The sequence below is a fragment of the Callorhinus ursinus genome, unplaced genomic scaffold (genome assembly GCF_003265705.2).
Source record: "Callorhinus ursinus isolate GAN/ISIS: 27379988/994484 unplaced genomic scaffold, GSC_fseal_2.0 scaffold33, whole genome shotgun sequence".
In the NCBI taxonomy this organism is placed as follows: domain Eukaryota; kingdom Metazoa; phylum Chordata; class Mammalia; order Carnivora; family Otariidae; genus Callorhinus; species Callorhinus ursinus.
Genome location: NW_027397095.1, coordinates 13,390,404 through 13,413,547, shown reverse-complemented (window position 1 = coordinate 13,413,547; position 23,144 = coordinate 13,390,404). Strand labels below are relative to the sequence as shown.

General features: G+C 40.3%; 1 protein-coding gene across 3 annotated transcripts in view; it reads right to left on the bottom strand.

Moving 5' to 3' along the window:
• Positions 1-23,144, bottom strand: part of LAMP2 (lysosomal associated membrane protein 2) — a 39,060-nt gene continuing 15,916 nt past the window's right edge. The window contains exons 4-9 of one of the 3 annotated variants that reach the window (XM_073879206.1): positions 22,629-22,787; positions 21,530-21,717; positions 19,989-20,111; positions 16,094-16,157; positions 15,399-15,563; positions 1-2,747 (exon numbers count right to left, since the gene is read on the bottom strand). In XM_073879206.1, coding sequence (XP_073735307.1) covers positions 2,605-2,747; positions 15,399-15,563; positions 16,094-16,157; positions 19,989-20,111; positions 21,530-21,717; positions 22,629-22,787 — 842 coding nt within the window. In that variant the 3' untranslated portion in view covers positions 1-2,604. Of the gene's footprint in view, positions 2,748-4,075; positions 5,530-12,455; positions 12,665-15,398; positions 15,564-16,093; positions 16,158-19,988; positions 20,112-21,529; positions 21,718-22,628; positions 22,788-23,144 lie in introns of those variants that run through there. The other 2 variants (XM_025852721.2, XM_073879205.1) reach the window with 2 other exon arrangements.

Below are 23,144 nucleotides of genomic sequence, written 5' to 3'. Positions count from 1 at the left end.
TGCTGAAAGTCCATTTATTCAGAAGCTCTTACATTTGTTAGATTTCCATATTTTCTTTTCAGTGTTTTCTTGGAATTTTCACAACCACATAGGCCCCCGCATTTGAATTGTCTGTACTAAAGATTCCTAATGCCTTCTTCCCAGTGGCACATGGTTAATTTGCAGAGCTATGAAATCACAGGATTCCTACTGACAACTCAAGAGACTAGAATTTGAGGAACTTAGATTATACAAATCAATCCAAGCTCTTAAGGCTGAGCACATGGAATAAAAATGAAGTTATCCATAGTGATACGGACTGTATAATCTTTATTATCTTTGAATCCACTGGTCTAAAAATCACACATATCAGATTAAACAGGAATACCACAGTATGTTTTATTTTGCAGGTATTGATTAGTTCACTAAATTGATATGTCCAAAACTTTAGGTCGCAGCAAGCATCAGTTCTTCCAAAGAGGCTTAGGTGAAAAACAATCCTTTATATCTGTGAGTTCAAAGTCCTATTGTCTGATCCACTGTTGTACTGACAGAAAAATGAACTCAGTGAGCAAAGCTAATTGAATCCTCAGTTCCTAGATTTGGGGCTTCCCATTCTTTATTGGAATTAAAGCAGCTTTTGTTTTAACCCTCCACAAATATTTTGTATTTTAATCTTCATTCTCAAACAAGAATTAAACACATCTGCTAATTATCTAAGATAAAGCCATGATACCTAATGATGAATTAGTGCTATTAGTCTCCTGCCCGGAAGGTAGAAAACTTCTAAGTGAAGGCTTAATTCTGAATGTATCTGAATTTCCAGTTCATATGCTTAGCAAGGTCACAAGCTGATTTACATCATCCGGCTTTCCAATCATCTCAAAAATATTCATCGAAATTAAGCCACTGTTCGTTATGGTGTCATCATTTTGACTGAATAACAAAGAAGCAATTGTTTTCACAGGAGAACATTTTAAAAGAAAACTTTCTTTCTGTACTTAGCAAATAGAGGAGAGCTTGAATCTGCAAGTCAGAGCTAGAGAGTTCTAAGGGAGATGTAATTGAGCAATCTGACTCTATGCCACATTGGAATAGATGCTTTCGAGACGAACATATAGATAAGATAGTAAAGAAAGATCTTGATGAAGTCTCTTCCTTTTTAACAAAATTGTCTAATTCCAGTTATTGGCAAAGAGTTCTGGCCTCAGTTAAAGGCAACAACACAGCTGCATTGTGCTAAGAGGTAGACTGGGACTTAATTCTTGGATTTAATAGCAAACTAACTTTATTTAAGGTTTAGGCTTCATTTTTTAATCCATGGAACACTTCTGAAGCAAAGGCAGATCTTTGGAGACTTTTGTTTTTAGTTAGAAAGAAAATAGCTTGGTAAAATAAACACCTGCCTTATGCTCATACCAGGTATGCAAAGTAGCCATTTGGGCCCTAGAGAAATACAACACTGTGCTTCCAAATCAAAGGGCAATTCAACAGCTTAGCCAACCAAGCAGGCCCTGGGATGAATGGTCTCTAGTACCTTACTCCAGAAGCCAGAGCCATGAGAGGTCCCTACAGGGATAGAAGTCTCTATCAAGATCAACAAATTTATACAGCTTTGGCTAGGCAGCCACCTGACTGATGATACTTCAGGGCCCACTAGCCTCTAGAGTTAGCACTTGCTGCTGCAAGAAAAAAGAAATCGATACATTAAAAAATGTCAATTAGAACTTATTCATGTAGGGAGTGGGAGAGGGCAGGAGGCCCACAAAGTATAGAAGTGGTTTTGGGGGTTTTTTTTGGTGGAGGATGAATTCACTTTCTGGACAAGTTAAGGCTCTAAGGAAAAAAAAATTCTAAATTATAACCCTAAAAAACCATAACCCATCCTATATCAACACTTAAAAAAAAAGCTGAAGATCTTAATTCATTCTTCAGCATAAATATCAAGTCTGAGATAATCAATATATTCCAAACTCCAGGAGGCAAAAAGAAAAAAAAGACATCCTTATTAAAATACAGTTGCCACTAATGGTAATGAAGAAAACAGGCAGACTTTTGCTATTAAGCACATATTGTGAAGCCATTTCTTTCTCTTTTTTTTTTTTAACAGAAAAATACTAAACAGATTTAGATAATCCTGATCAGGAGGTGAGGAAAGGAAGTCTTATTATGAACCAAATTTTATGCTTGCCACCAATGAAAAGGAATTCATTGTTCTTGAATTTATTTCCCCAAGCAAGTTAAATTCTCTAACAGCTTTGATTTTGTAAATACTGTCAACCAAAGTAGCAAAATACAAGTAGCTGCAACATATAAAATTATTCTTTAGTAGAAATGCTTTCATAATTGAATCCAGAGGCTTAAAATCATTATTTAATAAAAAACATATTCTAAGCCACAATTTTTCTTCCAATTACACTTTAACAAAGGAAGAAAAAAAAACAGAAAAAAAAATTGGTCCTAATACATTGTGTGTTTTTTTTTTTTTAAATAAGAGCTATTCATGCCTAAGTTAGCCAGCAATTCACTGAGGTTAGTCTGCATATCTTAAACAGCATTTCCTGGCATCTAGCCAATGGAAATGTAACTTCTGATGGCAAAAAAAAAAGCACTAGATTTAATTGGTTACACAGACTGATAACCAGTACGACTTTTCCTTCTTCCAATCATATAGGAGATAAAGACAACAATTATAAGGAAGCCCAAGGCCACACCCACTGCAACAGGAATAAGAAAGTTGAGGTCAGAGTCAGCAGAACATTCTTCAGCTGTTAGAAAAGAAGAGACAGAGCAAGGAAATTAGTCAGGAAGGCAATTAAGCAGAAACAAGCCAACAAGAAACAAGCATTTCGAAAGTGAACATAGATTAGTCTTTAATAGCGTTACCTCTATGACCCTATTTTCTTGATATCCACCCAAATATTTCTAAGGAACCGATCCTCCAATATCTCCCATTATTATTTCATCTCAAATCACACCTAATTTCCTCAGTACAAAAAGCAGAAGTTAAGGGATGAACAAGAAAAGATTTGTGCTCACCTAACACAGGAAGATTTTATGTTTAATTGCCTAATGGCACCGGGGAAAAGAGCGATCAACTACACTTAACAGCCCGCCTGCGTGTTTTCCCGCTCCCTTTCTCCCTTGCCACAACTATCATCAACATATAAATAAGAATTCTGTAGGAGTAATAAAATTTAAGTTAAAAAGGACTTAGGATCAAGAAAATGCAGTATAATATTTTTTTTTCCCACACAGGCATCAGGTTGTCAGGTTATACGTGATTACTTGTAGCTGAGCAGTGGCCTGGAAGAATAATAGAATCCAGTATATGGTAGTCCGTTCCAGGACTACCAGGAAGGCGGTGTGTATGTAGATTTTGAGCTTTGGACTCAGACAGAACTGACTTTGAATCTTGACTACTTCCCTAACTAGCTAAACGACTTTGGTCAAGTTATTTAAACCGGGCCACACGTTCCTCACCTGTAAAGGGGGGATAATCATGCCCGTACTTAAGGTATTTGAGGACTAAATACAATTCTATTTCTAAAGCATCTGACATACATCAGGTGGTCAACAAGTGTTCATTCCCTTATTTCCTGCCATGTCTGTGATCCCATGCAAGGGTCAGGTTTTGAAGCAGCAAATAGAGATCAAAAGTCAATATTCAGTACTTTCAAAAAAATACTTAAAGTTGGCATCGAGTGTTAGTTATTGAAAGTAGTTAATACAGAAGCTCAAAGTGCCCCCTTCTGATCCCATAATTTGTTTAAACTAGTTTTACTAGTAAGTGATTAGATTTCCTTGGGACAACTGCTATCAAAATGCTAATAATGGTGTTGCTGCCCACTAGATAGGTAACCTCAGCGAAGTCACTCCCTTTTCTGTGAAATTATAGGGTTAGAGTCAATAATCTTTAACGCCCTTTCCAGTATAAGCCCAATGCGATGAACAAGATGTGATATTTGGTGTGATTTATGATTGAGTGATAACTTGCACTTTTTCCTCTAATTTTATCTTTTGTTCCTTCTGCACTTTTGTCATTCATTAAAAACACAACACAACACAAAACAGAGTTGCTAAGGTTCCAAGTACATGGATTTCAGTAATGACCAGAGCCTTTATTGGAAGGATTCACCATATTTCACGGAAAGCCTTCAGAGACAGATAGCTGGGTACCAAGATACTGTAATCAGTGAGTTACAGAAATTCTGAACAAGCCAATATATACACAGAATGAATTAATGTAAGAATCACTTGGATGTGAATGTCTGCTCCAGTCCATTGATTAAGCTTCCTTCTTATTTGTCTATACATTCAATATCTGAGCTGCACATATGACAAGGAGTATGCTTCAATAGGGGCTGATTATCTAGCTCATTTTCATGCCAACAGCTTCTCTCTACCCGCCCCCCCCAATCTATGCTCTGCCCCACGGGGGCCTTCTTGAAGAAGCAAGAGCCTAGTTGCTATGCTTCACTGCCTCCCTTCTGAGATCGCTGTTAGCTTACATTTCATAAGTACCAGTCTGATGACAACACTAAATAGATTTTAATGCTCTAGAGATCAACAAGATGAGGTAGAGAAACACAACACAATCTGTCCTAATTAGTTCATAGAATATTTCTATCTTTCAATGCTAATCAGGCATCCAAAGAAGAGAAAAACACACGGGGAAAAAATAGGCAAGTGGTTAAATGTGCTTGAATCTTCTCAGTCTCTACTGCTGAAAAAGAAATAATTTTTCTAAAACTCTAATTCTGAAGCCAGTTTAAGTTCTCTTGTGGCCTCTTGGGGCTGTTTTTTACCTAGGGAAAAATCACAAGCCTGAGATACTGACTTCATCCTTAAATCGAACTCAAAGAAAACAGCAAAACCTAAAAAATCTTGATGGTCCTGAGGACATTCAACTGAAAACCAAGTCTGAGCATATCTGATGGGCATTTATGTCACATCAATATGTATTAAATGAACTATACGCAAAAGTACTGTGATGAGTTTAAATCAGAATAGTTCTTATACATTAAAACAGAACACTTGTAGTGAAATAATATTTATTAATTCCATTAAGAGACAACTGCATATTTTATTCTTGTAATGGCCATGTTAGTAAGTTTAAGGCATCTTAGGTTAGGGTCAAAATTTGGCCAAGGCCTCTAAGGATAGACCTCAACACACTGCAGCATACCGATGTGTTTTTAACCAGTTTGTCTTCAGGACCAGTGAATACAGTATTTAATTTTCAGACAAAAAAAGAACAGTTTTTATTCATAGAGACTTATCTCAAAATGCTGGGACTGATTCAAGAATTAACGTTTCGACATATCAATCTTAGCAACGTATTTCAAAATGGAGAGGCAAGAAAATCTCATGTGCGTATATTTTTATATCATCGATCAGATTGCAGGTTCTAAAATTGCTCATATCCAGCGTGATGGCGCTTGAGACCAATAAAGTAAGCCAGCAAAACTAGAATAAGTACTCCTGCCAAGGCTGCTCCCACCACAATGGGCACAAGGAAGTTGTCGTCATCTGCACTGCAGTCTTGAGCTAGATGTGGAGAAAGGACAATTGAGAACAGAAACAATGACACAATTTCCAAGTCGCAAATATTAATACCCAGCCTTGCCTCTGACACCGTGGTCACCAGGCATTGGCATTCCTTACCAGCAAATGAGAGGTTCCACAAAAGTGATCCTCCAAGGAACCAAACCATACACTTTTAGGTACCCCGCCCCCCTCACCCCCACAAAACACAGTCATTTTGGCTGAGAGAGAGATTATCAACTGAACACCTACTTCCCAGATTTCTTAAACAGAAGATAATGGATAAATATAACGAATCTTCCCTTGATGATCAGGCTATGGGCTTTCGGGGGCAAACCGTTATCATGTAGAAGCAGGCAGGCACAGTGCCCAGAAGTATTAACAAAATGAACCGAACGGACAATGACACGAAGCGGATGTGCGAACTCCATGCAAGACACTCTGGGGTCCTTCGGTGGCAAAAAGAGAAAAGCCGGCATGGATGGCATGACTGTTGGCGTCTAGCGTGAGTCAGACAAGAAAAGCAGTGGTTCTAATTTCGAAAGGTGCTGTCACAAGGGCGGGCAACGTGCAAAGTGTCATGGAAGCGTTCCAGAGACACACTCAACTCAGCCTTGTTACACAAGACGTACTTTGAAAGAGGTGACACTGGAGCTGAGTTGTTACGGATGAGCAGGAATTAACCGTGCAGGTGATGGGGGAAGGGCATTCCAGGCATAGGACACTGCACAGACCAAACTGGAGGGCAACCGAACACAGCACATGAGGGGAAATGCAGGCGGGCTGGCAGAGCGGGGACAGATCATAGCTGGAAAAGAGGCAGGAAGAATGTACTAGGGCCAGCGCACAAAGGCATCGTAGGCTCTAGGTGCTTCTGCCTTACACTGATGGAAGGAAAAAAAGAGTACGGTGGGATTTTAGGCAGGATATTTGTTGTAGAAGTCATGCCAACCGGAGACTGGCAGCGAGGAGGTGCCTCTACTGCTAGAGGCCAGAAGACCAATAATATGGTCCTGACCTGGGTGAACAAAGCACAGATGCAGAAAGGGACAGACTAGAGATCCAACGAGAAGGCAGAATTGACCTGATGGATATTGGGGGCGTGGTGGGAGGTAATAAAATGGCTTCCAATTCCCCGCTTGAGTGATTATGTAGATGCCGGTGCCATTCATCCCGACAGGGAATACAGGAGGGAGAATGTATGCATTCAGTTTTGTTGGTAGTTGTGTGTGTGTGTGTGTGTGTGTGTGTGTGTGTGTGTGTGTGATGGGTGGGGAGGGATTCATGGAAGAGGGAGACGTTCAGTTTTGGATCTTCTGGGTTTCAGATGCCTGTGTCCCAACCAAGTGGTAGTACAAAATGATGAACCTGAGTGGTAGTAAAAACCAAGGACACGTTTGTTTCTCAGCAAGGGGAAATAGAACCTAAAAAGGATCAGAGACAAAACCTTGGGAACACTCTTATTTGAGGAATAAAGGAGCAAGAAAAAGAAAAAGGCAAGTAGACAACGGCGCCACAGAAGCCAAGGAAGGAACCAGTTTCGATTAGCATGGGAGAAGAGTGAGAACTATTAGAGAAGCCTATCGGATCCAGGGATATGGAGGGTGTTGGCTGTGAGGCAAATCGCTGCTGGTTTAGGAGCAAATGGGAAGTGATCGGTTAGGAGATCAAGAACTTGGGATGGGGAACATTCAGTGGTCATTCCAAGAAGTGTAGAAGAAGAGAGGGCATGAGGGAGGGAGTCAGAAGGCCAACAACAGGGTCAAGAAAGGGTATCTTCGGGGTAGAAGAGACTTAAATGCGTTTGTAGAATGACGGCAAGAGCTGCGGACAATGGCCTGAAGCCAACAGTACGAGGTCTCCCGGGAGGTAGGTGAAATAGGATTCCAGAAGCCCGGACACAGAAAGGCAAAAGCCAGGGAGAGTGGAGTGGAGGAAGGGATGGTGCCAGCAGATGGAGGTCCATTTGCAGAGGGAAGGCAGCTGGGATGTTGAACCACCACTTCTGTTTCCCGTTTCCTTGCCTCTTATTGCCCTAGTTCTCCTCCTAGCTCGCAATCTACCAGGGATGGAAAAATCAGATAATTACACTTATTAGAATCATGTCAAAGTAAGAATGAATAGGCTGCCAGGCAATTCTGATTGTGCCCGCATTTAAGAAATGTGCCAGGCTTTTGCTAGCCTCTGGGGCAATAAATGGGAACAAGATGCAATCCTGGAGTTTATGGACTTTATGATATCGGCTTTGGCTGCCAGCTCAGTGAGCTTTTTTACTTGCTTCCTGGTTCTGTTAGAAATCCAGATAGCTGAGATTGCTAGATGTGACTTGGGAATACTTGGTGTTAAGAGCACCCAGTTAACTGACTCCTCCCCTTCAAGTTTCCCAAATTACCACCTGCCACATCAACTATTAGGTGACACGAACCATAAAGTATTATGCCTTGGATTTAATATAACTTGGTTTTTAAAAAATTCATTAGTAGATTAATTTCTTATTCTGGCAACAGATTCACAGTCCTCTCTTTCCCAAACTGGGTATTTGACCTAGTACTGAAACGACTTTCATAAATACTGCCAATAAGGCTTTCATGTAAGACAAATATTCCCAGAGTAGATCAAAAAGGCAATTCCACTAATACAAAGATCTTTCTAGATGCTGTCACTTACTTAAAATGCTCTCAATTAGTATGTGAAGTATTAATTTATAATAACTATTGATTTTTATGAATTCAACCTTTAAAAATTCTTTAGGTAATGGAAAGACATTTTGGAAAACAGTAATTTTAATAGGATCACATCCTGAGGAAAAGAAAATCTCATTCTGTAAGTCATTTCGACCGGATTTATTTGCATAATGTACACTGGAAACCACACTGAAAATATTTGGGGGGAAGGAACAGTGTATTTGTGGAAGAACTTAATGATTAATTACAGAAGCAGTGAAGATTTTTTAAGATAAAAAGTTTCGTGGCCATTGAAATTTCAATGAAAAGTTCCATGTAAATTAAAAATACTGTTAATCCTCATTTTTCTGATAGCTCAGAAATTTTCCAGATACAATTTTCAGTGTGAGTTGGAAAGCTGAGATATACAGTTGTAATAAGAATTCATCTTAAAAACCAATTGTGTCAAAATTTCTCTCTGGAAGAATCACCATTAAGAATCATAGTCTTGGGGTGCCTGGGTGGCTCGGTTGTTAAGCGTCTGCCTTCAGCTCAGGTCATGGTCTCAGGGTCCTGGGATTGAGCCTCGCATCGGGCTCCCTGCTCAGTGGGAAGCCTCCTTCTCTCTCTCCCTCTGCCTCTCCCCTCTGCTTGGGCTCTCTTTCCCTCTCTCTCAAATGAATAAAATCTTAAAGAAAAAAATCATAGTCTTACGTGACATCTTATTGTCACGTAACTGATCTACCTTTTAGATGTACAAACTGAAGTGTATCATTTGAATCTGAAGATACACGAAACTACTCAGTATTACCCAAACATGTCTCTACTAGTTTCAAAAACAAGGTATGGTAATTACTGATGAAGAAAGTTAGTTCCCAGAGTAAAAGAGATGGGTGGGAGAGGGATGAGCCCAAGACAATATAACCTCATCTACTTAAAGACATAAGGATGAAATGCTACAATCTTAAAAATATCTGAGTCTTACAAGAATTCCTCCTGAAACGTGCAAGAAACTTCAGCTGACACACTTTATACTGTATATAAAGTATATGTTCTTGACTGTAATGAGTAGCTTATCAGAGTCCTTCTAAAAATACTCAAATTGTCATTGAAATAGAAACTATCACTCACAGAAATTAAGAGGAACAGGATTTTAAAGCCCTCGGCCCCCAGATGAAGAAACCGAGACCCCAGAAGTAAGCAGCCTGGCCAAAGTCACATGGCAGCTAGCTGCAGAGCTGAGAGTTGTGATGATTAACTGGCGGTCACGTAGCTTAAGTAGGTAAGCCAGAGGAAAGTTACTGGCCAGGTTGCCAAGTTTCTGTGTGTGGGAAGCTATGGGAAAATTGGAAGGTTCGAGGATTTTAGGGTGATCTGACAGAGTGACTGCACACAATCCTATTTTGGTTCAGATCAATAGCTGGGTATGGCTGCAATGTACAGTTGCCATGGGTACCTATTAAGTTAACGATCAGCCTCAACTTAGAGGGGTTGAGAAAAAAGTGAACAGAGATAGTCTCAAGCTTTCCTATGAAATACATATTGTAGATCACTGGTTCCCTGACTGGCTACGTACCAGATCCCACTGGGGAGTTTACACACCCACACACTCGCAGGCACAAGCGTGCACGCACACACACACCCAGACCTGCTAAGTGAAATCCTCTAGGAATGGGGCCCCACATGTGGATTCTTCTAACAAGCTTCCCAGGTGATTCTTACTCTGTAGCCAGCCCAGCATCAGTACAGATCTATCTATGTATGGGACCACTCTTCCAGATGGTAATACACAGAATATTCTGGAAATAATTTAGTTCCACTTCTAAGCTTTTCTGAAGTTCTCCCTTTTGGAAGAAATTGTCATTATACAGCATACAGAATTTTGACTTTAACCAACGGGAAGAAATGTGAGCAAATTTCCTTAAGAAATAAAAGAATCTTTATTGTTTGTTTTAGAAGCAATATGTTGAGCAAATGGACAGGCAAATATCTAAAGAGAAACACCATACATCGACTAGTGGTTTAAACATTTGAAAAAAAGAAAACACATGAAAAGTATTTACATGGACCAGTTTCTTTATACAAATGCTAAAACATGAAAAACACCCAGAACCAAATAGCAATGTTAGACCATCAAAGTGTAAACCCAGTAAAACGAACAAAAACTACAAAAGGTACAAAGAACATGTGGCTATAGGAAATAATAGTGTAAATAAGAGTTTATAAACTGGCCCATGTAAAATACAAAAATATTCAATGAAGTCAGATTTTCTATAAAACAGTGCTAATTAGAGGTATTTTAATAGGAATTAGGTATATAATCTAAATGTAAAAACTTTTAGAAACATTAACAGCATTAAGCTCGTGCCACCCACTTGTGCTTCCAATTTTTATTTTCCAAATAAAAAAAGCTGCTTTGTTTTGACTCACGAGAAGTATCTAATGTCTATTTTCTTATAAGTATTATCCATTCATGTAAGGTTAACAATCCTACACTAGAACACTATTTAAGTAAAAAATAAGTTTTAAAAATCAGATTTATATTTAGTCCTCAAAAAGTGCCTTAAGCTGGCAGTGCAGCTCAATGCAGCTTTAAGGGAGAGGCTGGTCAAGAATCTGATTCTGAGCCAGTAAGGGTTTCAGGCTACTCTAAGCAGAGGGCAAATTTAAGTGGGAGAAAATATTTACCACTCCAGTATAACTCGAAATATACTTCAGACATACACATGCTAACAGGCAATTGCCTCAGCGTGTGGTGGTGTGTAGAGCTAGACTACCAAATTAGTTCAACATCAATAATAGTTTGGAACCCAGATGTCCCATTTTCTAGTGAATATGGGGGCACGTCTTCTCCCACCCCAAAAACACAAGAAGCTTCCATATATGGCTGCATACTAACAACTCTTTAATATTTACTCAGCCATTCCAATACCAAAAAAAAAAAGAAAAAAAGATCTGGAAGCAGCGAGAAATACTTGACGTGTTAACTATCAAGCTGAAATGTTTTGCTTTCTCATATAAACATTAGGTGGTGCACGGTAAATGGACAATTGGTGCATCTCCCCAGAGCACAAAACCGAACACAAAGTACATGAATTAATAATGATTCTAGCATAATGAACAATAATAACGTTAAGTTTTGATTAGCACAGAACTATTTAAATGTGAAAGCCAAATTAGTAAATGTTGTAAATATCAATGCAAGCCGGAAACAAAGAACAACTTTTTAATGGACTAAGAGAAGACCAAGACTTTTGGGTTAGGTGCAAGTTACTTGCCAAGTCTAAGTGCACTTCTTTACCTAGGTTCGAGGACATCCTGGCATTTCTTAAGAAAGAGAAAAGGAAAGGAGAGAAAAGGAAGAGAAAGGAAAGGAAAGGAAAGGAAAGGAAAAAGAAAGAAGAAAAAGAAAAAAAAAACACAAGAAAAGAACATAACATACTACCACCAACAAGGATACTGCAAGGCTAAAGAGAAACTACATTCATTTTAGCAGTGTACGTAGAGGCCAATTTACAGGTACAAAGGACTAATGCCCCAAATTGGCACGGCCTAGCAATTATCTCTAAAGCACCTAGAAAATGGATTGAAATGCCCAGTTGGAATAGTCTTGTGTCTTGCCATTTAAAAGACTGAAAAATCCAGTTTTTTTTTTAAAAAGGATTAAACAAGAAGATTAACACCTATTCCAAAATGTATACAGCTTTTGTACCTTTTGTCATTACAGCCACATTAAATACAAGTATATTCAAAAGGCATTAGAAAAGCATTCATTGCTAAGAACATACTACTAGACTCTGTTCAAATCTGCTGGCATATCTCTTAGTTCAAATATGCAGCAATGCCAAAGTAGCTAAGTTAACCTGCAAACAAAATCACAAAAAAAGTACAAAAGGAGCAAGTACAAATCCACTGTAGGATGCACGGTCTCAATTTTGACTACATGCAGGAAAAAAAAAAAAAAAAAGCTCTTTTTGAGAACTGTTTTTCCTAAACTGTATTATTTCTAGTCAGAACACATAAAGTGAAAACACTGAAATACTAAATTCAAGATAATAGAATAGAACCAATAATCAGGTGATTTTACACATGCTTTTTGCCGTAGAAATAACAGTTTTAAATTCCTTGGTTGGGGAAACCAAAATCATGTGACTAATTTGTAGTTTATAGTTTTTAGAGTGTTTTTATTTATGTAAGTTTGAAATCCCCCACACCATCCACTCTAAAATCAGAATTACAACTAAATATACCTGAAATTGAACAGTATTGCATGTTGGAACTTGTACTTGCTTTATTATTTTATAACAGAGATCACGTATGGATTTAGTATTACAGAGTCTGATATCCGGCATAGCTTTTTCTTCTGCCAATTACGTAAGCAATCACTATAACGATAATCAAGCCTGAAAGACCAGCACCAACTATAATTGGTATTAGAATGGTGTCATCATCCAGCGAACACTCCTGGGCTGTAGGTGAGAAAAAGTGTGTAACAAATAATGAGTATAATCAAAAATGAATGTCCAAAAGTAAAAGATGTTGATTCAAAAGTCAGAAATGCTCTTACAAAATCAACTTTAAGTAATAAAGACGGGTATATTTTAGTGATAAAGCTACAGAAAACTATGGATTGCTCTAGAATTAAAATCCTAAAACTTATTTGCCTTTTCTTTTGTGTGTGTATGTATATTCACATGTATGAATACATACTCATTTATATCTATGAGTAAACACATATATATGTGTATGTGTTTCATATTTCAAGTCCTTTCTAAAATAGAGGAGGGAAGAGGGCCACCTGGGTGGCTCAGTCAGTTAAGCATCGAACTCTTGGTTTTGGCTCCAGTCATGTCTCAGGGTCCTGAGATGGAGCCCTGTGCTGGGCTCCACGCTCAGCACAGAGTCTGCTTGAGATTCTCTCTTTCTCCCTCTGCCCCTCCCCCAGCTTACATGCACACTCTCTCTCTCTCTCTCTCAAATATTTTATTTATTTATTTGAGAGAGACCAAGATAGCAACAGAGAGCACAAGGTGAGGAGGAGAGGGAGAAGCAGGCTCCCAGCTGTGCAGGGAGCCCAATCTGGGGCTCGATCCCAGGATTATGACCTGAGCCGAGGCAGACACTTAACCGACTGAGCCACCCAGGCGCCCCAATAAATAAATAAAATCTTTTTTTTAAAAAAAGAAAAGAAATGACGAGAGCTAATTCTAACCCATCTCTACATAGCCAGATTAGCCTCTTAGTGCTAGAGTGAATGTCTTTTGGGAAACTGAGAACAGATCAGAAAGGTTTAATCATGGGATTAGAACCACTGCTGGCTCTGGAATCTTTCAGTGCAGAGAGCAAACTATAGCCTGGAGGCCAAATCTGGCCCAAGAGCTAAAACTGGCTTTTCCACATTTTTAAATGGCAAAAAAAACCCCCAAAAAACAACAGAAATTTTGTGACACATGAGCATTATATGAAATTCAAATCTCAGTATCCATAAATAAAGTTCTATTGGAACCCAGCCACACTCATTTATTTATTGCCCATGGTTGTTTTCGTGCTACAACAGGAGAGCTGAATAGTGGTGACAGAGCCCATATGGTCTCCAAACCTAAAACACTTACTGCCCGTGCCTTACAAACAAACTCTGCGCATCCCCGACCTAGAGTATATGATCCTAGTGGCTACAGAAGTCAAGAAGCTGGGACCTCTTACTGATGTGTGTGTGTTTACTACATTTATTAACCTGCCCAGGGCTGGCAGCCCACAGGGGGCTAGCTTTTCTATTTCCAGAGAGTAGTCTGATCCAGTAAAATCCATTCAACACTTTTTGACCTGACTGCAAGCCTACTTCCTCCTCCTGCACAGTCAAGTATTAGCAGTGTGTGGTATCTACAGGTACCCACAGTCAAGAACCTAGCTCCACAAACAGATTACACGTCCGTTGCCAGTATTCAATGTTGTGTATTCCTTTGGGTACCATTTTTAATTTGACATACACAAAAACCAAAGTTTCAAATTCGGGAAAGAATGCAGCTCATCGCTATTACAGCTGACTAGATAGAAAATCAGACTCGAGCTGGTATCACGCCGCAAATGATTTTCAATTCTAAACACCAATCTGGACCTAAAATTAGGGTAATAATGGAGGGGAGCTAGATAAAGACTCAAAAATAAAACTATGAAAGGATCAAAATAATTGTAGTACATAAGCAAAACTGACAAAAGGGAAAACGAATTCTTGAGAATAATTTCTAAGTGTGATTAACCTTTCTAGGCATGAGAATGGTAGGGTGAAGATCCCAACTTATTCTGGCCTAACCAAGTCAGGCTGGTGATCCAGCACCACTGCAAAAGCAGCTGAGTGGTTCAGGGCATATTCGCTTTTAAACACAGCTGCCACATTTCCTTCTAAACCACAGAATTAACTGTTAAAAAGGATGTGGATGGTTTGAATAGCTCTGCTCAGCAGAGCTGTGATCCACAAACCCCCAATTTTAAGTAATCAGTTTTAAAGGACAAGTCAATTAGGGAATTTTATGGACTTTTTTTGCCTCCGTGCAAATTTTAACCTTGTAATGCCAAATGCATCTTTCACATTCATATAAACGCACTGCCATGAGCCCTCCACAAAAGGTTTCGTTAAAAATCTGATAAATACCACCATGAGCCCCGAGCAGATCTTCCAAAAAGCCTCATGCACACTGGCATAAGCTTTTAAAACGCTCCAAATCACTTTGGCTGGCCAAAACACTGTCCATGGTATTTGAGGCTTTGCCTAACCGTAATCTTCTGTCTTAACAAAATAAGACCAAACTGCTTTTATTTGTGTATGAAAATATTTCCAACGAGAAGATGGCCCCAAGAGAACAGATCCCAGATGCTCAAAGCTTCCATCCTTCCCACAAACTAAAACCTAGCAGGGACTGTCTATACCTTAAGCAAAGCTCACTGAATGCTTCCATCAGTTTTGAGTTTTAAGAACTTGGTTGCAAGTGGGTTTCAGATCCACACACAAAGAAATCTACTTTGAGCAAAATGATGGGCCAAATACAGAGTTCACAGAACTTGCTCAAGGCCATGCGAACTCTCCAACAGAGTCACAAGAGGTGAATTCATATTTCTCTATTTCAGTGCTTAAATTTCCATGAGTCAAAGGAAAAGCCACCTATTAGTCAACATAAGAACATAAATTACTGATAAAACTTGCTCGGTTCTTACCTGTAGAATATTTTCCTTCCATCACATTGAAAGGCTGAACCCTTAGATCAAAGGTATTTATCTGAAATGCTCCAGACACTGAAACAGTCTGCTCTTTGTTGCACATGTAAGAACTTCCCAGGGGGGCATCCCAGTAGCTCAGATTGTTATTTGCGATGCTAAAAACTTCAAAGAAAACAAACATGTTAGGAGCTTTTTTTTTTTTTTTTTCCCCAAGTAGGCTCTACACCCAACATGGGGCTCGAACTTTCAACCCAGAGATCAAGAGTCGCATGTTCTACCGACTGAGCCATCCAGGGGCCCCTGTTAGTAACTTCTTATTCTATCAACATAAGAAATGGGACAGTCCTCAGAATTTTTCAGTGAAGTATGGGACCCTGGGGTACAGGGTCTACCAAAAAAAAAAAAGCAATTCTTAGGATCACTAAGTTTCCTATCTTCCTATAGATGTTTCTGTGGTCTAAAAATCAGTCACATCCTTAACTATTATCCACCCTACTTGAAAACGAGGGAGACTGAAAAGATAAAAACACTATAGTTCTCAGTTACTGATTTTCAGTTGTGGTCAAGGTATAATTTTCACACAGATTCTTCTGTTCCATTAAATAAAAGGCACTATTTGGTAACAAAACAACTGTGGTTTCTATTCCTTCAGTGTAACCCACTCTTTCCCCCAAGGCCAATGCTTTGCTTACCGGAGCCATTAACCAAGTACATGCTGACATTCACTTCCTTCAGATAGAATCGGTTTTCATTTTTCTGTTAGAAAAAGAGCTTCCAGTTAATCAACACACCACACCTGTCTAAAGGTACAGTTAATATCTACAGATGAAAAGCAATCTAATCCTATTACCCAGAAGATAAAACCATGGATTAGACCCGGACCAACAGAATAAACTGCAGCTAAGGAAAATGTGACAGAATCCTTTCTCCTCTGCATTTTGTTTCCAATTTTTGGACCAACGGTGTAGTCACGTGGTTCTTCAACACTCAACAATTCATTCCCTCATTTTATTCCTCCTGTCACTTGCTAAGCCCCCACCTCCTCTAGCTTGGATCATGACAGTCTCTTAACTGGGCTCCCTCCCCGCCTTTCAGCCTCTCCAGCTGGGAGCTTTCCTTCGCCACGATTATCTTTGTGAAGCATGCATCTATCAGCCAGTCATTCTAATTATGTTAGTGCTTAGCATGTACAAGGCAACATATCTAAGTGCTCCAGGGAGCTAGCCAAATGAACCGGGCTTGGATCCTGCCCCCACCGTGTTTGCAATCTGCCAGGGAAGATAAGATAAATACATAAAGACATAACCATACTGCAAAAAAGACAGCGATAAATTATAAAAATTAAAAGGAGATAGACGACTTCTAAGTAGGGGAGAAGCAGAGTGATACGAGCTTAGGGATGCGCCATTTGAACTGGGCCGAATTCAATGAGGAAACAAGCAGAAAAGGGTATTCAGGAAGGCAAGTGCATGAGTAAAGGTAGCTAGAAAATAAGCACCATCACAAGTACGCCAGCATTTGAAAACTTAGTGCCAAGTGATGTTCTTAAAACTTCACATGCAAGGGTGCCTGGGTGGCTCAGTTGGTGAAGCATCTGCCTTCGGCTCAGGTCATGATCCCAGGGTTCTGGGATCGAGCCCCGCATTGGGCTCCCTGCTCAGTGGGGAGTCTGCCTCTCACTCTCCCTCTGCCTGCCTCTCTGTGTCAAATAAATAAATAAAATCTTAAAAATTTTTTTACAGGTGAGGTGTCATTGAATAATCGTAACACCCCATTCTGGGATGGGGTGCTCGAGGTATGGCGATGTTAAGTGATTTTCCCCAAGGCCATATGGTTAGTGGTCAGTGAGGCGGGATTAGAACCCTGGAAGTCTGGCTGCAGAGCCGAGGCGCTGGTTGCTACTGCGCTCTCCTACCTCACAGAACACAGGCTTCATGAGAAGGGAAAGGAGGAGACACAAAGCCGGATATGCAGGTTACGCAGGTTCCATTGCATGGCAGGGGCGGGGGGCAGTGTGGGGGAGAGACTTAAACTACCCTGCCATGGAAGTTAGAGGTTACCTTGTTGGTAAAACAGAACCGCTGAAGCTTTCTGAGGAGGAGCTGTGCTTCCAGAAGATTAAGCGGATGCAGAAGAACACCGAGGGAGGAGAGGAAGAAGGACTAGTTGGGAGGCTGGGAGGTAAGAGGTCATGCAGGCTGGACTCAGGGCAGAGGCCGTGGGGAACAAAAACGGAGGGGACAGATGCAGAGAAATGTCAGGAGGAAGCACAAAGGAGGACTTGACCACCTCATTACACCTCTCCTCGCCTTAGGCTGTCTCGCCTTGGCATTCAAGGCTCCCCACAATTTGTCCCAACTACTTTCCCATGCCTGTCTTTCCCTCAACATGCCACGTGCCTCATTCTCCAGCTGGTCTTGATTGTGTTCCTTTTTCCAGAAATAACGTGTACTTTTCCGCTTACTCCCCTTATCTCCACGTGTACAAACCTGACCCACCCTTGAAGGTCCAGCTCAAATGTCATCTCTTCCATGAAACCTTGCTGAGTCTCCTCCACCCAGAATTAACCACTGCCTCCTCCATACTCTCACAGACTTTGTATTTTCTCCTGGCCTATCACTCATCCCACCTGGAATGCACCTTCCAATGGTGCTCTAATTGCCCACAGAATCCAGTTCAAAAGCCTTAGTGTAGTATTCAAGGCCTTCCACAAAAACGGTCATTTGTCTATTTTTATCTTTACCACTAAACTGTGGGCTCCTTCTTAGTAGAGGTCTTCTTCTTTGAATCCCACCATGGCACCCTGTACTCAACACACTCGAATTCAATAAATTCTCCTTTGAAGCGTCTATCATGACAGGGTTGAAGATGGGCCCCAGTGAAGTCTGGTGGTATTACAGGTGTTTCTTGATTTTTCGAAGTGCCTATAGCATGGTTAAAATGTCACTATTTTTTTATTTTATTTTTTTAAAAAGATTTTATTTATTTATTTGAGAGAGAGGGGCAGAGATAGAGAGAGAGAGAGCACAAGCGGGAAACAGAGTCATGATCTCAGGGTCCTAGGATCGTGCGCCACATTGCATCGGGCTCCCTGCTCAGTGGGGAGCTTGCTTCTCCTTCTCCCTCTGCCTGCCGCTCCCCCTGCTTGTGCTCTCTCTCTGTCAAATAAGTAAATAAAATCTTAAAAAAAAAAATAGTCTGTTGGGCTAATCAGATATTATAATTATTAAATATTTCCCCGTAAGAGTTAGAAGAAATCATGTTCCTTTTAGGACCCGACCACAGCTAGAAAGATCAAAACTCAATCACTCCAAAGGGAAGGAACCTAAAATATTACTTTATTCATTCTTACTGATAGTATAATCCCTAGGAGATACCTTTAAAAGAATATGTCTGGGGAGGCCTGCTTTACCGCAGTGAAGAGGACAAGCCTGACCAGACCTTTTTAATACTAATCCTCTGGTCATATGTGTACTGTAACAGAGGAATGATTTCAATGCTGGTAAAGGGAAGATTTTTATAAACCTCTCTAAGATATAATTGCCTGATATAATCCTCAATTACTCTGTGTACATTCCATAGAGAAAAAGGGCTTTAGACTAAAGATACCAAGTTCGGACTTGAAACAAACACCACACATCTAATTTTTTTATATATCAGATGTTGAGAGTATTTCCCCATCCCTAGATATTGTAATCTTATTTAAAAGCAGAACTGGTTTTTAACCTACCTATACAATAACCCTTAGTTTGAGAACTGCTGGCGGCTTAACATTTTCCCTCATTGATGGCTGTCCCCTCTTTCCCATTCCTATTTGCCAGAACACATACACACACACACACACCCCAAAAATTATGAGGGTAATAACTGCTTCTGAGAAGGTAGAAATAAAAGTCCTCAGTGATGAATTTACACTAGCAAGAAGCAGAGCACGTATGCTTAACCTGGAACCTTCTCTTTGGGGTTCAGCCCTTCATACAAGCATGAACAACAAAAATCCGAATGCTACCATTATACGCTATCTTGATTTAATGAGTTTATGCATGTTAAGTACTTACACAGTCTTGTAGATGGCAAGTATTCGATAAATGTTAGCTATTATTATTACTGATACTATGACAAACAGTATAGACTCCCAAAAACCTAAAATATTAGAGTAAACAAACACGAGTTTTCCAACCAGTAATAGAGAAACATATTATGGAAATTACTTTTTATCTTTTGCAATATATAATATATAAATATATATACTTTATTATTAAATATTTCTGTATCGATTAGATTAGAGAGGTTTTGTTTTTGTTTTTGTTTTTTTTTGATGTGGGTTAATTCTTGCCCCTACCATGAAGTCTATATAATGGCCGAATACTCGCTTTTGGTGAACATGAATATTAAGAATCCAGCCCACAGATCACTGAGGTGACTCTGAGGGATTAAGAGGGGTCGATGGACTACACTTTATAACTCAGTAGTGCTGAAATGGAAAACAGAGCTAAATCCACCCCTCTACACACACACATAGCTATTTAGCCTTTCAGATGTGTTTCTAAGAAAACGAACTTAATCTTAGAGAAATCTGTTACTCACCACAGCGAAGACAAAGTCAAGATACTTGATGTTGCTGCAGTTCAGCCTAAGCAGGGCAGTCTGAGGCTGACAGCTCCCGGTGAAGTCAGTCGTATTGGGGTTGATGTTAATAACTGAAACAACCTGTAGGGGAAGAACAGAGAGAAAGGTACAGCTTAACCATACGCGTCCACAGCAAAAACCTTATACTCTAATGAGCAACTTCAGTGGAGAACAAAAAATCCTTTTGTCTGCATACTTAAGGTTATGGTGTCTTACTTTCAAAGTTGGCCCAGGCCCTCAAGCTATGACTCAGACAACTTAAAAAAAAAAAAAATGAAAATGAAAAGAAAAACAAGAGGGAAGCTTCCTCAGTAATAAGCCAAATGAAAAGACACATTTCGGGCGCCTGGGTGGCTCAGTCGTGAAGCGTCTGCCTTCAGCTCAGGTCATGATTTCTGGGTCGTGGGATCGAGCCCCGCATCGGGCTCCCTGCTCGGCGGGAAGCCTGCTTCTCCCTCTCCCACTCCCACTCCCCCTGCTTGTGTTCCCTCTCTCGCTGTGTCTCTCTGTCAAATAAATAAATAAAATCTTAAAAAAAAAAAAAGACACATTTTATGGAGCACAAGAGCCATCTGTCTAGCTTATTGAAGTCGCAAGACTCTGGAAGTGGGATCTGCCCATCGGCACGCCCCCTGGAGGCTCAGAGGAACACTGCAACCACAACTGGCGCCAAGTACTGGAGCCCTGAGCACATCGCTACCATCGGAGTCATTGTGGAGAAACAGTGGCACTTTCCCAAACATCAACCTACACTGTGTTTCAGATACAAATGTGAAGGAGTTATATTTTAAACTGACTGAAATAAAAATCACCTGTGTGTACTCTGATCTACTGATGGTAAATAGAATCTAAACCTCAAAGAGTCCCTGAAACGGCTAGGTTTCCTGCTGGCCAAGACAACCCCTTGACACAGACATTAACTCTTCATGGTTACAGTAACTCCAAATTTATCAGACCTCAACAAGTGAACATCAAATCTCCATTCAAAAGGGGCACCTGGGTGGCCGCTCAGTCGGTGAAGCGTCTGCCTTCTGCCTTCCGCTTAGGTCATGATCCTGGGGGTGCTGGGATCGAGCCCCACGTCAGCTCCCTGCTCAGCGGGGAGCCTGCTTCTCCCTCTGCCTCTCCCCCTGCTCGTGCTCTCTTTCTCTCTCTCAAATAAATAAATTTTTAAAAAATCTTTAAAACAGGGGCGCCTGGGTGGCTCAGTCGTTAAACGTCTGCCTTCGGCTCAGGTCATGGTCCCAGGGTCCTGGGATCGAGCCCCGCATCGGGCTCCCTGCTCGGCGGGAAGCCTGCTTCTTCCTCTCCCACTCCCCCTGCTTGTGTTCCCTCTCTCACTGTGTCTTTCTCTGCCAAATAAATAAATAAAATATTTTTTAAAAAATTTCTTTAAAACAGAACCAGTCTAGCAACACTACTCTTGGGCCAGAGATAGGATATACCATATTTGAAAGGAGATACGAGAAGAACATATCAATAAAAACAGAGAACTATACCTTATCGTGAGTGAAGTTCAGCTGCAGCCCCATGGTAGCCAGAAGGCAAGTACCATTGCTATTATTAACCGAGTAGGATCCCACCTCTGGTTTTTCCTTTGGAGTGGGTGTTGTAGTAGGGGATGGTGCAGTGGTGGGGGTGATGGGCACCACAGTGGTTATAGTTTTATCTTTTTCACACAGAAACTCTAAAGAAACAAACAAAGGACAAAATAAATTCAAGTGGCCTTTTTCTTAATACATTAAGACCAGGAAAGAACCAAATATTTCTCACAATGGAAGTCCAAAGGGTTATATTAGGGGAATTGGGCAGAGGGGTTCCCAAACTGCTGCTTTGGATGCCGACAATCTCTAAGAGTTATGACCCACCAGACACATACCAGCGCTTTCTCTACTTCATACTTTATCTACCACACACTCATCTTTTTAGACCCCAAAGTCCCTTTATTCCCAAAGAATGTCACCTGCCTCTGATGTGAAAATGAAAGATTTAAGTTTGAAAACATTTCACTCCTGCCCTCTTCTTTCCCACATACAACCACTAGAAGGAAGGACAGTGTTAACCAGGAAAACGTTCAGAAATCATTAAAGGGTTTAAATACAAATGAACCTTTTATTTGTACCATTATTTTTATCACCCCTTCAACAAATCAGAGGCATTTCAATCTCTCCTTAGGAAGGGCTGGTAGGTTTTCAGAGCTGGTGAATGAGAAATTATGACATTTCCATAAAGTCATATATGTTACAAAAGCAGTTTGTAAAATTCAAGATTCAAACACAAGAATCTCATTCCTAAGCTAAAGAGCTGATGATCAAGCTATTTGAGGATCTGTTCAAACAAAGATTAGGTTTGATCAGCTGAAAACCCTACAGGTCAAGCATTTGTAAAAAGCCATCGTACAACGTGTACATCATCAACTTGAAATCACAAGTTCCACAAGAACAAGAATTGTGGTTATTTACAAAAACTTTATAGTCCAGTGTAAGCTACGAACAAGGCTTAGTATAGAAATGCTTCCAGATAACAACGTCAATGAAAGCCAGCTGGTATACTCTAATCTTAAATTAGGATCCAAGTATATACACTGGAAGAACTCACCTTTTGTGCTCACTGTGCCATTCTGGACAAAAGCCTGTACGTGAACATCCCAGTAGGACTGGACGACACCATTCTTATCTAAAGTTGATAAACTATTGCATCTGAAGATGTTGTTCAAAGGAATTCTGAATCCCACAGCGTCATGGACGGTCAAAATTCCTACAAAACAAGATTAACACTAGCTGTTCCCGAGAAGGTAGTTCTCAAAGTGATCACATAAATTTATCTGTAGACTTTCTTCTCCTTCTGCCCGCCTGCCTCATCCCATCCTCAGGTGACAGAAGACATGGCACGTTCAAGAAATGACAAACTCACTGGGACTGAAACACAGGGAGTAAGAGGAAAGACATGATGGCAGTTAGGAGGGACAGACGAGTCGCAAGTGGCCACGCACCGATGGAACCTGGAGGAGGGCAGGTTAGGTTTTTATTCTGTATAGCAGCGGAAAGTTAGTCTCAGTTTTTAAAGCTGGAAATAAGTAACACACATTTAGTTTATTCTAAGGGAGATGGCAAA